Source organism: Ambystoma mexicanum, chromosome 2q (assembly GCF_040938575.1).
Source record: "Ambystoma mexicanum isolate Mex_15411 chromosome 2q, UKY_AmexF1_1, whole genome shotgun sequence".
NCBI lineage: Eukaryota > Metazoa > Chordata > Amphibia > Caudata > Ambystomatidae > Ambystoma > Ambystoma mexicanum.
This window is the reverse complement of record NC_090924.1, coordinates 67,641,903-67,665,675: the sequence shown is the minus strand read 5'-3', so window position 1 is coordinate 67,665,675 and position 23,773 is coordinate 67,641,903. Positions and strand designations below refer to the sequence as shown.

At 47.7% G+C, this 23,773-nt stretch overlaps 1 protein-coding gene across 2 annotated transcripts in view; it reads right to left on the bottom strand.

The window, feature by feature from the left end:
* Nucleotides 1–23,773, bottom strand: part of TRAP1 (TNF receptor associated protein 1) — a 666,365-nt gene that overhangs the window by 122,266 nt on the left and 520,326 nt on the right. For both annotated transcript variants that reach the window (XM_069646853.1, XM_069646854.1), the window contains one exon: nucleotides 8,189–8,274. In XM_069646853.1, the coding sequence (XP_069502954.1) occupies nucleotides 8,189–8,274 (86 nt within the window). The remainder of the gene's footprint in view (nucleotides 1–8,188; nucleotides 8,275–23,773) is intronic.

Sequence of the window (23,773 nt, the reverse complement as noted above, 5' to 3'; positions counted from 1 at the left end):
CTTCCAATCTCACTTCCACTCTTGGGCCTCGGTTCTGGTCTCCACGTAATTCATAGCGTCTGCATGAGTCTCAAAAAAGTGTGCTTTCCCTCCATGCTGAATTCACAGTTTTCCTGGAAACATTAGGCATTTGGGACCCGCCGTGCTCTCAACAATCACTTCACCAGGTCGCATGTTCTCCTCTGGGCTTGTATCTCGGCTGAAAAGTCTGGGTAAAAAGGTGCATGTTGTTTGCTTCATAGCGAAGTGTCCCTTGCTCTCTTGATAACTTCAGGATTAGGTCTCCGTCTCTATAATTGAGCATTTTGGCGATCATTGTGCGTGGATGGGCACCCGGTCTTGAAACAGGGGCAAGAGTGCTCTGCGTGCATGCTCAATAAATAAGTGTGTAGGAAAAGCGGCCGATAAGAATAGGGTTTTCAGGAGTATTTCAATTAATGGTTACATGCCGCCATCGGCACCCAGACAATGCGCACATTGTTTCGGCCTTTAGCATGACTCAAAATCTTGGTATTTGCCTTTCACTTTGTTAAGTTCCATCTTTAAGTTGGCAATATCGCGGTCGTGTTGACCCACCTTGTCTTCCACCTCGCCAATTCTTGTCTCTGCTTCACTGATACGGCTGCTCTCCTTTTCCAACTTGGAATTAAGTGATCCTATGGTCACAACAATGTCCAGTTTTATATTCATTGACATAAATCCACTTTGCATGGCCGATAGCAGATGGTCCTCGCGGGCATTTTTGGTTGTTTCCGGTCCGCCGCTTCGGTGGATCTGATGCCCCCTGGAGAGGGGCCTGGGAGCTAGTAAAAGAGTGCATTGGGCCTTTTTTCTTTCCTGCGCCTTTCATCAAGCTGTGCTGTTGCTTTTAAAGGGGTGCGTTTCTGCAGGTACCCGAGGTGTTGACAACCCTTTTCCCTGAGTTTGGGCTGGCTGTGCGATCCGTTTGCATCAGAACCCTTGGTGCAGCTGCTGCTTCCGGTGCTGCTTGGATAATGGTGTTGTATCTTTTGCAGTTGTTTATGTTCAGGCAGTGGTGTTAAGATGGATTTCTGAACTCTGACCTGGTGGGCAGAGGTTCAGAAGGCCAGCCTAGTTTCTTGGAACAGGGTAACCTTCTTGACAAGCCAGACCAATCAAGGTAGCATTGTCGGCGGTCAAGACTAGGTCTCAGGAGGGGTGAGGGTGACTGAAAGATCTCAATGAGCACACAGAGTAAAGGACACTACAATTCACTCACATTAAGGTGTATATATATATAAAAAATACATGTACATTTATTCAAGGCCTTTGAACTCAAACAAAAGCAATTATTAACAGTAATACTTCAAACCAATACAACACTACTATAACACATATATACAATTCCAAGTTGCCTAAAGGGTTAAAGCACAGAATGGGTCCTCAACCTAAAAGGAAAGGGAGCAAGCAGTGCAAATAGACTTTAGACTCCATCAATCAATTCCTAACTGAGAGGCAGTCCAGTCCCTACGAAGAGTGGAGCCTAGTGCTCAAATGACTTTCCTATGCAGGTGCACTCGATAGTGCAGAAGGGCGAAAAACAGGCTCTCTTGCAGGGGCTGTAGCAGCTCAGAAAGATGGGTGAGGCGATGAAGAACAAGTTTCCACTATTAGTTGGAGGGTCTCCCCAAAAGGGCAGAACAGGTTCCAGGAGTTGGGAAAGGGACGGTAGCACGGGCTACCTGTGGAAAGGTGAGTGGCCCTCGGGGGACACTTGTGCGTAAAAGTGGATGGATGTGCTAGGGGCCACCGGTAAGGGTTGCAAGTACTCACCGACCCCCGGCGCACTCCGGACCAAACTTCGGCAGTCGTGCCCACTTCGGTTGCAGGTTCAAATGCGGCGGTTGTGCGGCTCTGCAGCTTTCAGCGGCAAAGATACAGCGGTAATTCCCTGGTGGGACAGTTGCGATTTCTCTGCTCCTGGTGAAGGGATCAGGCCAGTTTCACTGTAGCAGGCGTCGGGGCACAGAGGGGCACAGCAGCAAGGCACGTGCAAAGTTCATCACTGCGGCTGGGCGACACAGTAACTGCGTGTACTCTGGTTTGGGTGCTCTCTCTTAATCCAGACCTGGCAATGCCAAGTGTATGAAATTTGGTATGTGTGCCGTGAACACAGAGCTTGCGATCTACCAAGTGTCAACTCGAAACGGCGGCTGTTTCAGAGCAAAGGTCCTGCGCAAACTGGTCCGTTCACTGGTTGGTCCAGGAACACTTCTGAAGAGGCTTACTTGCAGGTTTAGATGAAGGTGCCGTGAATAGTTAGTCCCACTATTCAAATGGGTCGAAGTGCATTTGCAGACCTTCTGGCTTGATTAGATACAGAGGGGTCCAGCAGGACAACACTAGGTTCAGGGTGCCAAACCTTCCAGCAGGTCACCAGCGATTCCTCGACTCGGCTTCTTAGTTTCAGGATACTTGGATCCTATGCTAGGCTCAATGAGAACTCAAGAGGTCTACATGGATATGGGAGTTACAGGAGCAGTCTGTTCTGTGGGGGCCACCCCAGTCACGCCGTTATTTCACCAAATTTCATGCTGCACTTATTGCAAAGTATCTTCCAAGTTATGTCCCCTATTAGGCCTTCCCCATGTTGTGGCACCTGTTGGATTGCCCACACATACTTCTTACAGTGCAGTGTGGTCCTGGCCACGCCGCGGGACCTTGTGTGCTGTGTGTTGGATTGCCTTCTCTAAGCAGTTCCATACATTTCCTTGTTGAAATGTCCTTGTTGAGCAGGGCCGCGTCTCTCGCGGTGCATTTTGAGGATGGGCGAGGCGGTGCCCTGGATCTCCTTGTTTTGGGCCGTCACAGTGTGTGTTGATTAATGCCTGCGTGGGGGGTACTGGAGACAGGTTGGAGGGGCGCTATATTGCTGCTCGGTGCTGCCACCCCGCTATGCGGTTATCTGTTGGGCTGCTGTTTAACTGGGTTTGGGTGCAATGGGCTGCAGGGGGGCCCCAACCCAGCGCTGCAGCGTTACCTGCGGACGCCAGTCCTACGCATTTCTTAGTCTTCCTCCTTCTAGTCTCCACTCCGATGGCACGCCGCAAGACGCCGCCGGCCCACCTCCTCACAGGCCGCTGCAGCACTGGTCTCCAGCAGGAGTTTCTCCTCTCGGAGGTCTGGGTCGACGTCAGTATGCGCTTCAGACCATTGGAGTTGCCGTCTATCTCTCCTCCACCTCTGTGTCGCTCCGGGATACCAGCTTTCACCGCCACGTACCATCAGCTTTCCTCCACAGTGTACAAAATCAAGTTAGCAGGCACTTCTGAGGATATTTGTGTGTTTGGAATGTTGCCTAGTACAGACCTCCTCATTCAGGCAGCCATTTTCTCTGCTGTTCGTCAACGCCCCTTTACTATTAGCTATTCTGAACAAGGTCTATGCTTTGGTCTGTATACCTTAAAGAATTGTGTTGTGTTTCTATATTGTGTTTTTGATTCTATGACAATGTACTTAACCACCAAGACTTACCTTGGCCTATTTGTATTTATAATAAACCTTTATTTTGTGTAATACTTCTGGGTATTAGTGTTTCTTTTGAACCATTGGTATGCTACAGGTTCTTTGTCCCTTCCTACAGCCCTCTCTCCCCCCAAGATAAGCCTGGCTGTTCCATCTATGCTACCAAATATTCACTATGCCTCAAAATAAAAGTGGCGTTGTGTACTGTCTCAGTTGTATGGTTTACTAAGCCCTTAGTTGAATTTCAGAAAAACTGTCCTAACACCCCTGTTGACATAATAGGGTGGCCTTCCAAACTCCACTTCCAGGGTTGATTTAGATAATCCATCTTAACAGGTCTCCAGTATCCTGGTGAAAATCATGGGGGTCTTCTGGTGCCTATTCCATCACTGTCCATTATTCATTGTCTGGAGACTTCGCCTGCCACCCCTTCTAGGCACCGCAGCTGTGACTGTCTGCATCCAAATCGTAGGTTCATCTTTGCAATCTTCATCTGCAGGCTTCTTCTGTACTGAAAGTGGGCTTCAATGTCCTCTGGCCGCATCACCCGTGAATATCCCAGTGATGGATTTCTCTGCTGCTGCCCTCTTAACTTTGTAAAGTTTAGCCACGGTTCTTTACTTCTTTACAACTGGAAGCTACCTACTGTATTTGTACCATTGCACATGTCTATGTACACATTTAGACACTGTGTATAGGTGCCCTACCATCTTTAAAAGTATGATGTACCTGCATGTATCCGTTTCATGTTTCTTTTCTCTTGGTTTAATTATAAAAGTCTTGACTATATTATCATAAATAAAATAATATATTACTTAGCTGCCAAGAATTGCTACATATCAGTATTTTATTCTGACACTGTTCTGAAAAGTTTAGCAAACAAAAAGACTTTAATTGAAAAATAGACAAAATACATAAATAAAATAACTATCCATATATTCCAAAATCAAAAATGATAAAAGGAGTTTAAAAGGTTTAAGTAAAGTATTGTGCATATTTAACATACTTTGCTCATAGGAGATATGCCCTAAAATGTAAAATACACTACTGCAAATACCACATCAAAAGAACAAGTCGATTCACAAAGGATTTTTGCAGCACATAAATACCTTAAATACGTTATTTTAAATATGGTATTAAATTAATTCTAGTAATATTTCAAAATAATGGACAAATAGCTAAAAATGCGGATTGGTTTATTTTACTTCTTTGCAAAAAAGCACATCTATCACTACAAGTAAGGTTGCAAATATTCCTAAATACTGGCAAGGGCAAAATACCCAAGCACAGTTTCAACAACAATCTATGCCTAGGTATTAAATAGAGCACATCCAAATAATATTTCTGTTAGGCAAGACTGTATGCAGTACCCTTTGGAAGAAGACACCAACCTTGTCCTCCTGGCAATAGGTAACCGAACCTTTGGTACAAGTCCGTACTACACAGGTTGGTAGCGTGGCTGAGCAGCCAGGGTTGTAACACAAGAGTTTCAAAGTGGCAATTATTAAAATAAACACTTACTCTCAAGGTTTCTTGATTAAAAAATTATTAATTTATATGTCAGTCAGTTCTGGAAGCCTTCTTCAGAAGGGAGCAATACATAAGTAACACAAAAATACACTTCAAAATACACACTCTTAGTTTCTCTAAATCAGCAAGTACCCATTTGGGATGGTACACAGATTCTTCCAAAACCCTGAAGTGACTTAAATAACTAGGACACTGTGGACATTAATCCATCACTGGTACATTTAGAGCAATACTAAGTGTGGTGCCAAAGAAAAGGGTTTGGGAATAAAACAAAGGTTAAACAAAAGTAAATTAACCCTTTCCTGGAGGAGAGGTAAACACAAAGTCAGAGGCAAGAAGAGTCTTTCAGGGAGCCAGGCCAGCCAATGTTAAGTGAGCAAAAGTCTAGGTGAGCTAAGCACTTCTTGCAGGTAAGTAAAAGTCTTGCACAATGTTTTAGAAGTCTTTGTAGAAAAAGTAGAATCACTGTAGAGTCACAGGCTTGGAGGTTTGTGAGGGGCAAAGCTGCAAGCAATGCTGCAAAAGCAACCAAGACAAGTCTCAACTTAGAACTAGCAAGGCTCCACAACAAGAGGTAAGTCCCCTTAGTTTTACAGTACATTTGGTTACAAGAAATTGGTTCCAGCTAGCTTCTGTTCCTGTGTAGGTCTGCAGATCCTGTTGTTCCTGGGCCTCAGTCGTGGGGACCAGAGGGAGGACATCTGGGGACTTCTGCACTGCGAATTGAAGGTCGGCAGCAGCAATGGGCAAACTTCAGATCAGCGGCACTTTGCGGTTTCAGCTCCTCCCGACTCTTGCAAATAGTACCACATCGGTTCTCGGATAACACTATGGACTTTCCTCGCATCTGGGGTCCAGCACTCTGTTGAGGTGGCTCAGGCTTGGTCAGTCCTGCTTCCTGGGAGTCCGGAGGATCTTCCTGGAGCTCAGGTCCGACTTAAAGACACTCACTCGATTCTGGTGTTCCTCTCTCTGGCACTTCCGTTCCTGCAGCAGCAATCGAAGTACAGCCAACTCCGAGAGGATTGCCAGATGAGCTTGTCTTGGGGTCGTATGGTCCCACCAACCCAAGGGGAGAAGTCCTTTGCAGGTCTTCTCCAGTCAAGGCGAATTCGGAGCTTCAGCACTGCAGAAGGGCTCCAGTGTGCAAACCAATGGTCCAGGAGTTGCAGCAGGCATCTCTTCCAAGTTCTTCTTTGAATTCCTTCGTCCAGTGGTCGACTCTGCCTTCCAAGAAAAAAGCCTTGCCTTTTATGCATGTTCCTCCCATTCATTCGCAGCCTAGTTGTCAATCGTACAGCAGGGTGGCTTGTACTCCAAGAACAGCCCTCCAGCCAATCACCCTTCGGTGCATTCCTGTAACCAAAGAGACTAAGCAAAGGGAGTTTCTGGCTCCTCCCTTGCTTCCTGCCCTGCTAGACTCGCTGGAGCCAGAAGCAGGCTTCACTTGTAAATCCTGCCAAAGACAACATGAACAAAAGGACTAAACCTGGTTTGGCGCACAGAGTAAATCTCAAGAAGGATCTTTTCAACAAGAAATGGCGAAAAAAGAAGCCCAGGGTCATTTTGACAAAATGGACACCCATGGGTGCTTTACTGCAGCTGCAATTGCAGCCCGCGGTAGAAACACACAATGGTAGGATAAAGTAAACCACTGCCACCAGACTTTAATTGTGGAAAGGGTAACATAAAATGTTACATGAGAAACTAGACAAAAGGGATACTAAGTAACCCCCCCCCACCCCCCCCCCCCCCAGCACCCTATTATAAGACAGTGTGTGCTGGGTCTAGAAAGTTACAAAATGTAATTAAAGTCAAATTCACTTCACTGCTCTTGGAAACAGTAGTTTCACTAAGAGAAGGTATTTAAACCTTTGGGAAATCTAAGAGACTTGCCTGTGCCACTGCACTCAATGTGCAGTGTTTCACAATGTAAAGATGATGCCTATGGAGTTTGTCAGACTACAAAGTCAAAATAAACAAAGAGCCCAAATCACAGAAAAATACGAGAGAGTGGAAACAGGGTCTCGCTCTCTCCAGGTTAGAAATTAAAAAGTCCTAAAGTCCAGCAAAAGAGCTGGGGGTCTCTAAGGTAGAAGGGAATGAGCACATTTCTGAGAATTCTCCCTAACAATTGCTATCCCTCAAATGGCTACGTTAGCAAATATGAATGTGCGACGGGACTAGCATCACACCTTAAGCATTCAACCTGCACCCACCAACTAAATGTTGCCTGCACTACCGGATTGTTGCAAAATTGATGGCCCCCGTTTCCTGCTACAGATGCAGCATGCTTATCATATTGCCTATAATTGTTAAATAACTGCCTGGTTTGTTTGTAGTTGCCCTATCGGGTCACCTTACATTTTTAATTTTGAGTACTTATCTTTTATGTAATATTTCTTCACTACACAACTTAATATAAAGAGTAATATAAAGAGTATATCATCATTGGTACATTGTGGGCATTCCTTTATTGTGTACATAGATTAGTGCAAACTGTAACTAACCACCAACATTCTCCATCCCCAAGAGTGTAACCTTGACTAACAAGGCAGCAGCCACTGAGTGAGTCATGATTAACTTCAAAGAAACTCTGCATACCACTATCAGGTTAATCTTTTAAAGCCCTCTCCCCAGCAGCCTTCCAGGTGCAAGTGCGCAAACTCAGCAGTCAATCCACTTTGGTAGCGTTGATCTTAAATGACATCCCAACAATATGTTTTTTACTTGCGACTTGATGTTACTCAAGAGAAAAACGAAGAAAGTTAAAAACTATTCAGAGGTCAAGTTTAAATTCAGTAGTAAAATGCTGCCGTAAAAAGTAAAATTAAGAAAGCAGATGAAAAAAAACCCTTAACATTATGGAAACAAATCCCAACTTCTAACACAAGTGTCCAGAGCGCCTCAATGTCACTAAAAGAATAAAAAGACAATACCCATTGATGGTTACTCCCTTACTCATACATATGAGCCCACACTGCCTTTCATAAACTGCTCCTCATCACTGCAAAGCCTTTTAAAATAAACTTGGTACAGCACTGTGTGCGTCCTCCCTTTTACTAGAGCATATTCCAAGCCTGTTACTATTACTCGACACACAGTTTGAGAACTGCATACTTTGGAGAGCATTCACAGAGCTGCACTCAAGTTTAGCAGCTTGAAAACAAACCTTAACATTGGCGATTCGGGTTCCGAGGCCATTCCGCATCCATGCCAACAAGTCCTCAGTATCCTTCTCGGAGAGACGCTCAATGCCTGCAGGATAAAAGATAGGCCTAGCATAAGCAGTGCATATTAGGACCAAACTACTGGCATCACAGCAATAAATATATCAGAATTATGATAATTGTTTTAGGGATCATTCCCTGCTCACTAATTGCATGGCTTTCCTGTTGTCAACATTACAAAATCGCATACACATTTGTGTTATAGGGAAATTCAACCCCATACAAGGCATAACAAGCAGTATCATTTCGCAATTTGCAACGTGATTCAGTAAATTGGCCAATTGCGTTTGACACTTGTGTGGCAAGCTGGTGATTTGGATTACTCTTTTCAAAGAAAACACATCTCACCTGCCATTCGTCCTTTACCCTCTCTGGGCTCTCTTCCACCCTGGTTGTATTGTCAACAGCAATTTCAAAGTGGATAATGCAGAGGGCACCAGTAATCATCTCCTCCACTTGTAAAAGACCCAAGGACGCGTGGGAGTATTAGCTAGGAAAGTTGTTTCTTTCTCAAATAACTGCAAACCAGCAGTAATCGGGATGACACACTTATTAAAGTAACTAGATTCTGTTTTGCAAGGACCAATTCATGATAACTTTCTTAAAGGCATTTTTGCTATTCCAGTCATAAAAATGTAAGTTACAACCTAATGCATTATTATTTAGACTATAAAACACAGCATTGTCTCTATGCTCTTCAGTAACGTTCAGATTAGGTTAGTGTATCTAAATCTAATATTGCAAACTATGTTTAAATTCTTAGTCCCCTTTCCTCCATCCTTGTGGGCATCCCACATCATGGGGACGGTACCGGAAACTTTGGCAGCAAAAAAGGAGCTTCCCCTTTAAATTGAGTATAGCGCGTTGGGGCACGGCCCGCGTGTGGGAACGCCCCAGAGGCCCCGCCATCCAGCACCTCAGCTCAATCCCCCTTTTAGCATATCGGACGATTGAATACCTGGCTATCCTGAAAATGTTACCCCCTGGCATAGTAGCAGGGGAAGGTGGGTGGGACTTATGGATGAAAGGGGAATAAGGACTAGGAGTATTCTTGTCACTACAGTAACAAATGTAATTTACTCATACGCCTCGTCCCCTTTCATCCATCCTTGTTGGCGATTCAACCGAACAAGACAATTGGGTGGAGCTGTGACAACCTGCCTCCTGCTTAGGAAGACGCAAAAAGGTACCTCAGAACCACCTGACTAAACTCTGCATCCCACCTGGAACTGGTGTCCAGGGAATAGTGCTTACAGAAAGCGGACCGAGTGGCCCATGTAGCTGCCTTACTAATGACTTCCCAAGAAGAGTGCCTTTGAAAGGCGACCACCGTAGCTTTGGCCCTGACTGCATGCACATGAATTCCTGTGGATACTGTCTAACCCACAGCCACATAAGCTTCTGATATGGCCTGAACCATCCAACTGGCGATGGAGGCCTTGGTTACGGGGGCTGAGCCCCCAAACGTGACAAACAGCGGTTCCGACTTCTGGAAAGAGCTCTTCCAGGAGAGACAGAATTTAAGCACTCTCCTCAAATCTCGGGAGTGTAGGGTCCTTTCTGCCTCGGAGAATTGTGGGGATGATAAACTCTGGATCAGTTGGGCCCTGGTAGGGTATGGTGGTCCAATGGTCGCTGTTGAGCGATATGATCAATTATATGGTCCAGTCCGGTCATAGTCATTAATTTGTTTATTTTTGGTTAGTCAGCACCAAAGAAAACATAATTGTAGAAATGAATGACAAGTTTTGGACATGGTAACTCGCTACACAGCCGACGCGCGTTTCAACCTAAGTCTTTTTCAAGGCCAATTGAGTTAAGGGGTGGACTTCAAAATGCTGTAAGCTGGTCCTCCCAGATAAGGGCGCCAGGGGGGCTGGATAGCCGATCGTTGGCCGGGTCCGGGGAGTTCGCTGCGTGCGAGCGTTCTCGGAAATCCGGATTTCCGAGAACGCTCGCACGCAACTAACTCGCGTTCAAGCACCTGTCGCTATGCTGCAAACAAAGCTGGAACCTGCCCTTGCAGAGATCCCAGGCCTGATCCATCCATGAAGCAAAGAGGGGGCACTTGGAATTCAGAGGACATGCGAACAAGTCCAGATCTGAAAACCCCCACATCTGGAATGGGGGAAACAAAGAGTTGGTCTGTAACTCCAATTCGTAGGTGTTGAAACCCAGGTGGCTGAGCTGGTCTGCTTCTGTATTGTTGTTCCACAGGAGATAACAGCCGAGATCCAGATCCCTTCCAACAGTGTCCACTCCCAGATGGACACCGCTTCCATGCACAGGAGGGGGAAATGGGTCCCCCCTGCTTGTTCAAGTAGAATGGTCAGTCCTGACCAGGGCCGCCTTGCCCCTGATGACCGGCAAGAAAGCCTTGAGCGCCACGCCAACTGCCCTGAGCTCCAGCAGATTGATATGCAAGAGAGCCTCCGTCCTGGACCATGCACCGTGAATTGAGTAGCCATCCAGGGTCACCCTGCAGCCCGTGAAGAAGGAATCCGTCTTCACTACCAGAGTAAGCTCCGGCTGAGAAAAAGGGGCTCCCACTGCCAAGTTGCAGTCCATGAGCCACCAGTGAAGATCTGGAAGAAGAGATGGGAGAACGGGAAGCTTGTCAGACTTCGCCCCTGCACCCCCTGTTGCCTGGTCCTAATTGGCAGTCAGGTGGACCTCCTCTTGAGTCGGGCATGCCGCACCGCGAGCACGCAGGAAACCACATGTCCCAGCAGGTGCTGGAACCACCATGCAGAGGTGGTTGAGTTGGCCAGGAAGTGACAGAAGCCTGTCGGCCATGGGGAACACCCTCTGCACGGCCGTGTCACATCTTACTCCAAGGAACACCAGGTCCTGGCAAGGGTTCACTTGCAGTTTTCGCTGGTTTTGGGAAAACCCCAATGGGTGAAGAACATACACTAGCCGCTGGCAGGAGTGAACCGCCCCCCTCGGGGCAAACTGGCCCTCACCAACCAGTCATCCAGATAAGGGTATAGGTGGTGGCCCTCAAGCGAAGGAGGCCCGCCATCGCATTGATGAGCTTTGTGAACACACAAGGGGCCAATGAGGCCGAATGGCAGCACTCTGAATTGGCAGCAGTGTGACAATCGTTGACCGTAGGTATTTCCAGTGAGGTTGCAAGATGGGGAAGTGTAGGTACGCATCTTTGAGGTCTAAGGAACATATCTAGTTCCCTGCACACAGCGCCTCTGCTATGTGGGCAGGAGTGATCATCTTGAAGCATTCAAGGGGTAAAGACAGGTTGAGGAAAGAAAGGTCCAGGACTGCCTTCAGGCCAGCATGGTGGTTCTTAAGCAACGCAAAAATACTGGAGTAAAACTCAGAGCCCCTGTCTAATGGAGGCACCAGTTCCACTGCTTGCATGTCCAAAAAAAGTTGGATCTCCCACAAGAGAGCAGGATACCCTATCTGAAACAGTTGAGAAGTGGGTAGAGGAGAAGGAAGAATATGACTGAAGCCATTGGAGATAACAAAGAATTCAGCTGCTCACAAAGAGCCCGCCAGCCCACCAGAGGATAGCGGTGGTTCCTCAATCAAGACATCAGTTTTTTGCCATCCGAGGTCGGGAGTGGAGGAGGGGAAGCAAACAGCCAGCAAGGCCCTCTTTTTCTTTCTGCTGTGGTTGCTGGGGGGATCAGTCTGGCCGCTGCGTACTGCAGTCCCGAAAACCTTTGAAGCCGCTGAAGGAGCGAGGTTTGAAGTCAGACCTGCCCTGGTTCTGAGGGAAGGACCTTTGACCCAGCTTTGTCAACATGGCCAAGGACTTAGCAGTCTGGGTGGAAGTCAGCAGTCTGGGTGGACCAGTGAAAAAGAACAGTCCCTTCGATGGGAAGGTCGAGGATCCTTCTCCTGCACGTCCGAGAAATTCTTTGTAACGTGCATCCACGGCGTCCGCCTCATCTGAAAACCCAGGCAGTGGCCCCGGCTGACCGTGTTGATATGTGAGACCCAGGATGCCATAAGACCCTGCGCAATCGCGTGGGCCTCCACTAGCCCAACTTTGAAGGAGGCATGACTCTCCAGAGGGAGGTCCGACAGGAACTCCCCGATTTCCCACAACAGCTTCTGTTTCACTGCAGCAAGGATGGCATCTGCGTTGGCCGTGCGTAGGTGCAGCCCGGTTTTATTTATTTATTTCATTTGTAAAGCTCACAAACAACCCTGACACATTGAGGAGCTGTTGCCGGTACAAGTCAGGAAGCATACTATGTCGTCATACAGATAGCAGCTTACAACCATAGTAAGGAAACAAACCAAGAACAAATAAAGAAGCAAGAAGGAAAAGAAGTAAAAAACATGTTGAGAAAAATGCTGACTATATTTACAGTACTAATGGGTGTGTGGTATGTTAAGAGAAAAGCTGGTTTTCAGAACACTGCGCAAGATCCAATAAGATTTCTTGGCCCTTAGGGCTGGGAGGCGGTCATTCCACAGTTTTGCAGCAAGGTAGGGGAAGCTTGAATTTGGGCACAACTAGGCGGTCGGTGTAAGGGGACCTGGTGGGTCTGGAAGAATTTGCCTTGGTAATCTGTGTGTGAGGTATGGGGGCAGTGTTTGATAAGCATTTGTGCATGATAGAGAGATCTTTAAATGTAATTTTTTCTTTATTTTTATTAAGTGTATCTGGTTTATTACAAACCTTTCACAATTTTTTTTACAAAGAGACCATACATAGAAAAAGAAGAAGACAAAACAGCAACATAAAACCTAATTTTTGCATAAAAGAAACCCCAACATTTTGGCAAGCATTGCTTAGTATGTATTAAAACAAATTAGAAAATGAGAAACATTACTTAAATTGGCATAGCTAAAAAAGATGTAATTACTTTGTATTGTCTTCACTATACTGGTCTAGCATTTTGAAGGTTTGTTCTAAAAATGTGACTGTTACAAAGTTTATTCTTAAGCTCTGAACCTGCAAGTAGGCTGCACGGTCAAGGATTAAGAGGAAAGGGTCTGTAGTGATAGGCCTATAATTGGAGGGAATTGCAGGGTCAAGGGTGTTTTTTTTAGTATAAGGAGGACCCATGATTCTTTGAGGCTGACTGGGACGGTGTTCATCACAAAGGATGCATTTATAAAAGGCAGTGATGATTGGGGTTAGCGTGTTCGCGCAATCTTTGATGAGAGTTGCCTGGCAAATGTTGAATTTAAATTTGGAGGGTTTGAGGCTATTAATTAGTTTAAGGACCTCGCTTTCAGAGAGATCTCTGAAGCCAAATTGTGTAGAAGAAGCTGTGAGGAAGGGGGTGGGGGGAGGATTCCGGTTGATATTAGTGGTTAAGGGGTGGGTGCTGAAAAGGGTTTGTTGAGCGATAACTTTTGAGTTAAAGGTGCCGATTTTACCTACTAAGGCTGCCTGTATGCCTCTATATATGTGCACCATATGAAATGAAATTATATTTTATTTATATTGTGCTCATACACAAGTGTTTCAGGGCGCGAAAACCTAAAATGCATGTCTGCTGCATCTCTGTTGAGCGACGTGGGTCGTGGGGCCGGAGCTTCGAGTTCTCTGTAGATGTTGAAGATTTCTTTTGCGACAGATTTTGCGTTGCTGATTCTCGAGTTGAAAGAATTAGATTTGGCTGCGATAATGGCAGTTTTGTAGCGTCTGGCTATTAAGTTGACGTCATTTTTAAGAGAGTCGGTCAGGTCCTTAAGCCATGCTAGCTGGGCTTGTTTCTGGGAGCTCTGTTCTAGTAAGTTGGGGGAGAACAAAGAGTTAGAGTGTCTAACTTTTTGGGACTTATGATAATCTAAGGGGGCTATGGTGTTCACTGCGTTACAGAGGGTAAAGGTGTAGGCATCCAGTATTGCGTTGGAGCTGGAAGTGAAAGGGGGTTGAAGAGCTGTGATGTTTAGTAGGGGCAGGAAGTTTTCACTGGTGAGTTTCCGAGAGATTCTTGTCATGACTGGTAGTAGTGGGTTTGGTGTGATTTTAGGTTGGGTGGGGTGGCAAAATGGACGATGAAGTGGTCTGACCAGGGGCATGGGGTCGCGATGCTGGAGGAGACCTGGCAGTTGTGATCAGTGATCCAATCTAATGCACGTCCTTTGCAATGGGTGGGCTTGGTGCTACGCTGACAGAAGCCTAGGATGTCTAGGGCATCAGAAAGCGATGAGGCTAGTGTGTCGCTTGGGTCAAGTAGGCCTAGGTTGAGGTGCCTAAGAGGATGATTTTGGAAAGGGCTTTTAGATTATCTTGGAGAGTGTGAAGGAGGCTAGCCTGGAAATTATGAGTGGGTCCAGGTGGTCGGAATATGAGGTGGATAGTGATGGTGCAGGTGGGTGATGGAGTGAGTTTGAGCGTCAGAATTGCCTTCGAAGGATGTGTTACATTGTCTTAAAGGAAGCGAGTCTCTGGCTATTATGGCGGCGCCACTTCCTCGTGAAGAGTGTCTGTCGTTCAGGAAGATGGTATAACCTGGGGGAATGGCTAGGGAATGAGCTGGCCCTGATGCTTCGTGAAGCCTGGTCTCAGTGATGGCTAGGATGTTAAGATCATGTGTAGAGATGAGATCATGGATGTCTAGAGCATGTGCCGGCAGTGAGCGTGCACTAATGAGGCCGCATGACGGTGGGGGGGAGGGGTTGGCTATGCTGGAGGTAGGGGGGCTGATGCTCAAGTTTAGTGGGGGAGTGGCTGTGCATGGAGCTGGGATAGGTGACAGAGGTCTGGTGAAGCTATAGCCTTGGTTGTGTTAGTAGGTGTATTGTGTTTGCTGTGTGTGGTAATGAGCTGGGATGGAGGGGGTGGGAGTGAGGTGGTTAAGGGTGGTTTAAGAGCATCTGAAGTGGAGATGTTAGATGGGTGATGGTGGAGTTTAGTAGGCTTGGAATATTTATAGGGAGTTATTTTAGGTGAATGGAGAGTTGCACCTTGATTGGTGTGGGTCAGTGTACATAATTCAGTTTGAGAGGGCGCAGAAAGGGTGGTAGTATGCTGTTGTGTGTTAATAGGGGGTGGGGGGGCTCTTCGAGGGTGGAGATGGATTGTGGGCAGTGTGTTGTGGTGCATGTGCGAAGAGAGGAGTTCTTTGTGTGCATCTTATGGGTGCAGAAGGGTAAGGAATACTAAAGAAGCGTGAACGTGTCTCAGATTTCTGAGCATGGTTTGTGCAGGGGTGACAGGAGCTGGCCGGAAGGTCCGTCATTGGGGCATGCTCGTGGCTGAGATTATGTGCATGTGAGCCAAGTATTCCATAGTGTTCATGGCATGCATATGATTGAGTAAAAGTCAAATGTAACGGGGTCTGTGTGGCCTTTTGTCTGTGGCAGCATTTACCATAAGATGTGGAGGGGGAAACATCCATTGGTGGACATTGAGAGAGGTGAAGAGGGAGGGCATTGATTTCGTGAGTCGTGGCATTACTGAAACGCTCCTGCGGCGGGCATTGTGGGGAGTGTAGTCCCAGAGTAAGAAAACAAGGGCAGGCATAGAGGGTGGATTTACGAGTGCCACTATGGGGAGAAGGTTGTGTTGGCATGTGTCCGTATTGGGCTGGCGAGTTAAGGAGACTGCCCTTAACAAATGGGAGATTCGCACTAACAGCGGGCCTCGTAGCTGCGGTGAAAGGGGTTTTTGCAATGAGACTGCTTTCTGGTGAGGGGCGCGCCTGTAACTGAGGCGTAGCCGTCCAAGCAGCGTTGCATACCCCAGGTGAGAGAAAGGTGCTGGGGGAGGCTGCGGGATCAAGTTGTGGCTGAAAATCATGGCGAGTTAGATAAACTCATTGTGGCAGTCGAGTGAGGGATAGCATTAATGTGGAAAGGGAGGCTTTCAGTCGTTCCCGTGGCAACTTTACAGATGCTTGCCTGCGCCATGAATCTGGAGTCCTGAAGAGGAGCATGCGGGGCCGTAGGGGGTGGATTTACTATGCTGGTAAGTGAATCTGGAAGATTCGAGGGAGCATTACAAAGAGCAGGTTTGGCAGTGTTTTGACCTAACTAGACGAATGCGTTGGCAGAAGGTGATTGTATGATTGATTTGCATGGATGTAACCACAGTGGCAACACGTTTACCAATGGTATTTTCACTTTTAACATCAGCTATACATTTACCTTGATACTGTAAATCTGCAGGTTTTAATAAGCATGAATGTTTGACGTTGCAAAGGCTAGTTAAATGGCATGTAGATTGAGGCTGGCAGTAGTTAATAGAAATAGCATTGCATACATTGCGGTTATCGATAATCTGACGGGTCAGAGTACTAGTAGCATTGGGTACACGGAAATCATATAGGACATACATCATAAAAGTGTAAAAGTCAATATCTGGTTGGTGTATTGAGTCAATTGCCGGGGCAAACAGTACCTTTTGCATAGCATGTGCAGCCTTGCTGTCAACGCGGCAGAGACTGATGCAGAAAGAGGCCTTGAGTGCAGGCCTTCAGTGGGGACTGGCTTCACCTGCCAGCACGGGGGTTGGCTCCATCAAATTCGGATGTAGCACAATCAGGCTGCTGTAGGCCCAGGGCTGGCTGTTAGCCAGGGGTGAACTCGGGCATGGCGGTGGCCATCTTGGAAGTTGTTTGCAATGCAGATTCCTTTGTTTCTGGGGCTGCAGGGCATCTCCCTGTTGGGGAAGGGGACCAGTCCCACAAAGAGACCAGCAGAGACTGATGCGTTGAGGTAGCACTTCCTGCCGAAAGACTCGAGGGCTTTGTCCTCTTTCGACAAACAGTTGGAAGTGGCCCAGGCCAGAGAAGAGGAAGGCTTTGAATACAAACAACCTGCTGCGATGACCGAATGCGATGGAGGGTGGGACGTCAGTAGGAGTAAGTTGCTTACCTGTAACTCCTGTTCTCCAGCATTGGTATCTTTTATAGAATCACATGCTGTGAATATTCCCCGGCAACAAGCTGGGACTCCTCGGTTACCTTATAGATACATTTCAAAGAAAGATTTTGGGTGCTATCCACCTCATTATGGGTGTACTAGCCAAATCCAATGGGACATAGAGAGTGAGGCTCCTCTCCCCCAGCCTTCCTCAGATTTTGACCAGTCATGCTAGATTTTGTAGTAAACTGAGGACTTTTTCTTCACCTGGCTGCGGTGGAAGGTGGGCGCATGTGAATCTACGAAAGATACAAATTCTGGAGAACATGAGTTACAGGTAAGCAACTTACTCCTTCTCCAGCATTGAATCTTTCATAGATGCACATGCTGTGAAAAGATAGTAAAGCAGTATGAAATAGGTGGTCATAGGCAGATAAAACGGCCTCTTACCTTACTAAAACAGATGCTGCAGAACCGCTCGTCCCGTTTGTATGTCTGCTGCGTGCTGCTTCTTCAAACAGTAATGTCTAGTAAATGTGTGCGTCACCTTCCCGGTAGGCTCCTGGCAAATGTCAGAGTGATACAACTGCCAGTAGCGCGGCTGATGCCACAGTGGCTCGTGTAGAGTTTGCTGGTGGTGCACCCTTTTGCGGCCTTCGCGCTTGTTCATGACACATAGAAATAGCCAACGTGATCCATCTGGCCACACTTTGTTTAGATATTGATTTCCCTTTGTTGGCTGGACCGAAAGCCACAAAGAGCTGTGGAAATAGAACTTGATGGCTCTCTTCATATCCAAACAGTGCAACGCCCTTTCTGCTTGTGTAGTTGGCCGTGGAAAAAATGCGGGCAGCGCTATGCTGGTGTTTTTATGAAAATCCGTTGGTACCTTGGGTATGAACTTTGGGCTGGTCATTAGTAGCACTTTATCTTTCCAGAACCGTTGCTACGGATCACTGACTGCTCTGAGACCCTTGTAGCCGATATAATCGCCACTAAAAAGGCGACTTTCCATGATACATATTTGATGCAGGCCGTGGCCAGTGGTTCAAACAGCTTTTTGTTAATGTCCCGCAAGTACTGAATGTAGACTCCAGTCTGGGGTGGTCGGTTTTGTTAGAGGGAAGACCCGAAAGTCCCTTCAGAAAATGTTTAACTAGCCTATGTGAGAAATCTGTAGGTGTCTCACTCACTAGTCCCTGGAGATCTGTCATCCAGGTGGCTAGGCCACAGCCATCGCTATTGGATCCAGTTCCTGGGGGTAGACCAGTGTGGGAGGATCACCTGTATGAGGGGGTCTTCGGGGAGCGGAAATGGGACACCGAAAGGTGAGACGCACCTTTTCCCCATCCTGCCAAGTAGGATATTTAGAAACTCTACACCCGCCCCCTTTCCTACACAAACACTTTCTCACACAGTGAGCAACAACGGACTAATACCAGAGCCGTTTACCTGACATGTCCCAACACAAGGGTCAGGTAGAGTCAGGCAATTGCGACAACTACACACTCGACGGCCCTTTCGGAGCACGAGAGTACACAGCAAGGCCGAATGCATGAGGAAACAGCTATTCCTGGACGGCAGTTCAAACGGAGGAGAAAGGCGGCAAGACCTGAAAGGACGTCAAGGAGGTAGTTGTCCTTGCCCTTTTCAACCCAGACCCGCGAAGCCTCCAACAAAGGAAACATAAGACCGGGAATTGCAGCTGGCAAATGATGTTACGGTTGTCAGCGGTACATGGAACCCTCCCGCACTGATAGCCAGGGTGGGGAGACGCAGTTGCTATTGAGGTACCATCCTTGACTCCAGCTGCAAAAGAAACGCTGATGAGTTCAGCACAGCACAGCCAGTGAGTCGGAAGAACCTGATAGTGGACCGGACTGTGTTAGGCTCAAGGTTGCAGTGGCAACATTAAGAAGATAAATATACAGAGTTCTTTGTTGTGAAGGAACTTGTTACCTGAGATAGAGTGGTCCAGCACCACGTGGGCACTCATCGGAAGGCCTCTAGCTGGTACCCCTCCCCTGAATATAGAGAACGTGTTGAAATACGAAATATTGAAAACTACAAGTACCAAGAGGCCATAGGGAAGGCCGGCATGGGGTGTCAAGGTGGCCATTCAAGGATCAAGCCAAACCCCTTGCACAATCGAAAGTCCTTGACACATTGTAGAAGTTTGAATGGCAGTGAAATTGTGAACCCCGATGGAGGGAATTGTGAAACAGGCATTTGCACCCGGCTGATGGGAACGCTGAGCGAACGGATTCTGTAAAACCTGCATTTACCATAGGCTAACAGAGTGACCCGTCAAGAAGTGATAGCCCTTTGGACGTCTCTGTTTAAGACTGGCAAATGCTTTTGAGAGGTCTGAGCCTGGATGAGGGGGACCTAACATGAACATTGGGTGATTGTTTAAAAAGACATTAAGACTTTTTTGAATGAAAAGATGATTGAAAGGCGGTAGTGAACCCGACAGAGGGACGTCAAGAGGAAAGCATAGGGAAGTGAATCCAACTCTGAAGAAGCTAAGTGAACTACATTGTGATGACAAGTATGAACCCGACTGAGGGATGTCCACAGTGAGTGGTTGGTCTGAGCCCGACTAAAGGAGGCTCATGACTGAGAGAAGGATCGGAGCCTGGCTGAAGGGGATTCAAGGGTGAAGGGTAATCACCCGACGTGAAGATTGATCAATGGAACTTTTGTTTGTTGTTTGACACATTAGGCCCTCTCAGCCAAGAGACTTTGCACAAGAAGAGACTTGGGCACAGATGGCCCTGATATAGAGAAAAGGAACTAAGCTCATGCCAGAGAAGGCCAGGAGTGTGCTGTGCTCATGAGTCCCACCTTGTCCCATGATAGAAAAAGTGGGTAAGGGAGACCCCGGCCATAACATCCTGACTTATTTTGTGAACACTTCTTTCTTTTCTTGTGAACATTATCCCCACACTCTTTTGTAACAGCGGTAAGGATTGGCAATAGGTTTTCTTGGTATAGGTCCTTTTATTTGCCTAGTCTCCACTAGGACTTTATTATTATTTGATGGTCGTAGCTTGCTCCCATCTTAGACTTCCGTTTAGATTAGGCGTTCATTTCCCCCATTTTACAGTTTAATAAACACCCTTCAACTATGATCACTTGTGTCTGTCTTGCTTTGATACCATACCTTCCTTACACCGGTCACTAAACAACGGCTTTGCATTTAATTTCTTGTGTCTCTGGAAATAGCCGCCACATGGACATTAATGAATGTTCGGCCGAGGCCCTCCTTTGCTAGAAACAGCAGGTATGGTAGCAGTTCTGGTGTTATGCGAAGCGGTTGTAACGCGTCTTGCCCCTGGCACTACTCACAGAATCTTTTCCACTTGAGCCGATATTACTTGTTTCTAGCAGTTACCCTTGCTGACTCTAGGACTTTTCTCCATTCCTCTGGAATTACTAGCCTTCTAAACTCTGCGAAGTCAGGAGCCACGCTGTTAACTGCAGGGAGTGTAGATCGTGGTGCAAAATCTTCCAGTGATCGTGGGAGATGGATGTGCAGAAGCCTGGGTATCTACCAGCAGCTGCTAGAGGTTTTGAGTATACTCAGCCAATCGGGCGCAATGAGAATTACTTTTCACGGATGAGCCATGGTTTGTGTTTTCGTCCGATGTAGGTTTGGGATGGGAGAAAATGCATAAGTAAACAGGCCTGTCCACAGGAATAAGAACGTGTCTCCCCTGGAGCCTTTCTGATGAGTTCTGCTCGCGTACGCTGGGCACTTCTTTTTGCTGGCTTACACAAAGAGCAAGTTACTCTCTTACCTGGTAACGTTCTTTCGATGGGATGGTCCGACGACTTATTTCATATCTATGACAGTAATCCCCACAGCTGTGCTGCTTCGGAAAATCTTCTGCGTCTGCGTCCTACGTCGACAATGTCGATACGCTGCCCTCGAGGCCGACGTCACTGGATGTTATAAGTAGGACGCACGACGCTCGTAGCCTCAGTTGTAGTTCCCCAGAACGTGTGGCACCAGTCTTCTGCCAGTCTGACCACACAAAGCCTTGCGGAAACCTAAGCTGCAATCGCATAAGAAATTCTGTAGCAGGGAAGGAAGGGAGGGAGTGATATGGAATACGTCGTCGGACCATCCCATCGAAAGAACGTTACTAGGTAAGAGAGTAACTTGTTCTTCGAGGGGATTGGGTCCTCCGACGTATTCCATATCTATGACAGACTCCCAAAGCAGTACCAATGCAAGGAGGTGGGAAAAGAATTTAGAAAACAGAAATTTAGAATGCCCAATCAAATTGCGGAGTAAAGGACCGCCTTGCCAAAGGCCAGATCCTGCCCACGGATGGAATAGAGGGAGTAGTGACGTACAAAAGTATGGACCGAAGCCCAGGTGGCTGCATCACAGATGTTACGAATAGGAACACCCCTCTGTAGGGCAGTAGAGGCAGCCATAACCCTGGTAGAATGGGCCCACAAGCCGACCGGTGGGTCCTTACCCGCCAAGCGGTAATACTCAGAAATAGCCAGAATAATCCAGCGAGACAAAGTCCGTTTCGTCACAGCTGGTCCCAAACGCTTTCCAGCGTAACCAATGAAGAGTTGATCGTCCACTCAGACCCGGGACATGCGTGAAATATAAAAGCTTAACGCTCTCCTAGGATCAAGCCTATGGAGCCTCTACTCTTCCTTACCAGGATGTGAAGGAGGATAACACGCTGCAAGAACAACCTTCTGGCCTAAATGAAATTCCGACACCACCTTCGAAAGGAAGGACGAACTCTAAGGACAACCCTGTCCTTATGAAATGCAGTGAAGGGTGGCTTAACTGAAAGTGCCTGTAACTCACTCACTCTGCGAGCGGAAGTGACCGCAACCAAAAATACAGTTTTAAGAGTTAACCGTCTCAAAGGGCATGAATGCAAAGGCTCAAACGGAGCACTCATCAGAAATTTGAGAACAAGGTCCAAATCCCTACCGGGCACCTGGAAAAGTGACAGAGGGAACACATTAGTGAGCCCTTTTAGAAACTGAGAAATTAAAGGAATTTTAAAAGAAGAACACACTTCAGACGAGCGCTTAAATATGGACAGTGCCGCCAGGTAACCATTAACGGTAGCCACTTGCAAGCCCCTGTGGGCTAAAGAAAGCAAAAAGACAGAACCATGGGAATGTCACATGCAAAAGGATCCACATTCTTAACCCTGCACCAGTCGCAGAACCTACGGCAACGGTACAGGGACTTTGTTGCGGGCCTTCTGGCCGAGAGCAACACCTCCATCACATCTTCAGGGAGGTCCCAATCCTTATACCTCAACCTTTCAGAAACCAAGCATAAAGGTTGAGGGATCTGACCTCTGGATGGAGAACCTGACCCTCTTTACCCCCGTGACAGTAGATCGTCTCGGTAGGGAAGACAACGTGGAGGGCAGATGGACAAGTCGAGAAGGTCCGGGTACCACGTCCTCCGGGCCCACGCTGGAGCAATGAGGATCATCCGGGAACCAAAACTACGTAAGCCCTCTGCAGCATTTGCGGGATGACGGGGACTGGAGGAAACGCATACAGCAGTGGGAATGACCACGAACGCGTATCCTAAGGCTCCTTTTGGAGGAAATTCCCGCGAGCAGAACCTCTCGCACTTCCGGTTGACACTGGAGGCGAAGAGATCCACTTGAGGGGTCCCCCAAAGGGGGAAGATCTCCAGGAGAATCTCCTGAGCCAACTCCCACTCGTGAGAGATCGCGCTCTGCCTGCTCAGAGCGTCCGCCGTCTCGTTTTCGTCTCCGGCCAGATGAACTGCCGAGACAGAAACTTCCTGCTGGATTGCCCAGAACCAGAGCTGCATCGCCTCCCTGCACAGAGGAAGTGACCCTGCCCCCCCCTTTTTGTTGAGGTAGTGCATGGCCACCGTGTTGTCGGTCAGGATCAGGACATTCTTCCCTCGCACAGTCGGCCCTCAGCTCCGACAGATTGATATGGAGTCTGGACTCCGACGGAGACCAACGACCGCTGACTGTCAACTTGTTGGCATGAGCTCCCCATCCCGTGAGGGATGTGTCTGTCGCAATCGTCACCTCCGGCCAGGGTAGCCAAAATGGAGTCCCCTTCATCAGATTGTCTTCGACGGCCCACCACAGAAGGTCCTGGGTGACTGAGGACGGCACCTGAACAGGGTCCGACAACCTGGCGGAGGACTGAGACCACTGGAGCTTGAGTGCCCATTGCAAAGATCTCATCTGCAACCTGGCCTGTGGCACCAGAAGAATGCAGGATGCCATGAGGCCGAGCAATCTCAAGAACTCGAACGCTGGGAGACTCTGGGCAAGCTGAAACTTGTGCACCATCTGCTGAATGTGATGAGCCCTCACCTGGGGAGGAAAACACTGCCCCAGGGACGTGTCGAGCACTGCTCCGATGTACTGGAGCCTCTGAGTCGGTGTCAAATGGGACTTCTTGAAGTTGAAGGAGAAGCCTAGCTTGTGGAGGGAGTGGCAGGTGACTGACAGATGATCCAGGACTTGCTCGGGAGAGCGTGCCCTGATCAACCAATCGTCCAGGTAGGGGTAGACGTGAATCCCCCCCTTTCCGGAGGTGCGCTGCCACCACTTCCATGAGCTTGGTGAAGACCCTTGGGGCGGAGGTCAATATGAACGGCAGGACCCGAAACTGAAAGTGCGAGTCGCCAACCACGAAGGAACAAGTTACTTCCCTGTAACTGTTCTCCAGCATGG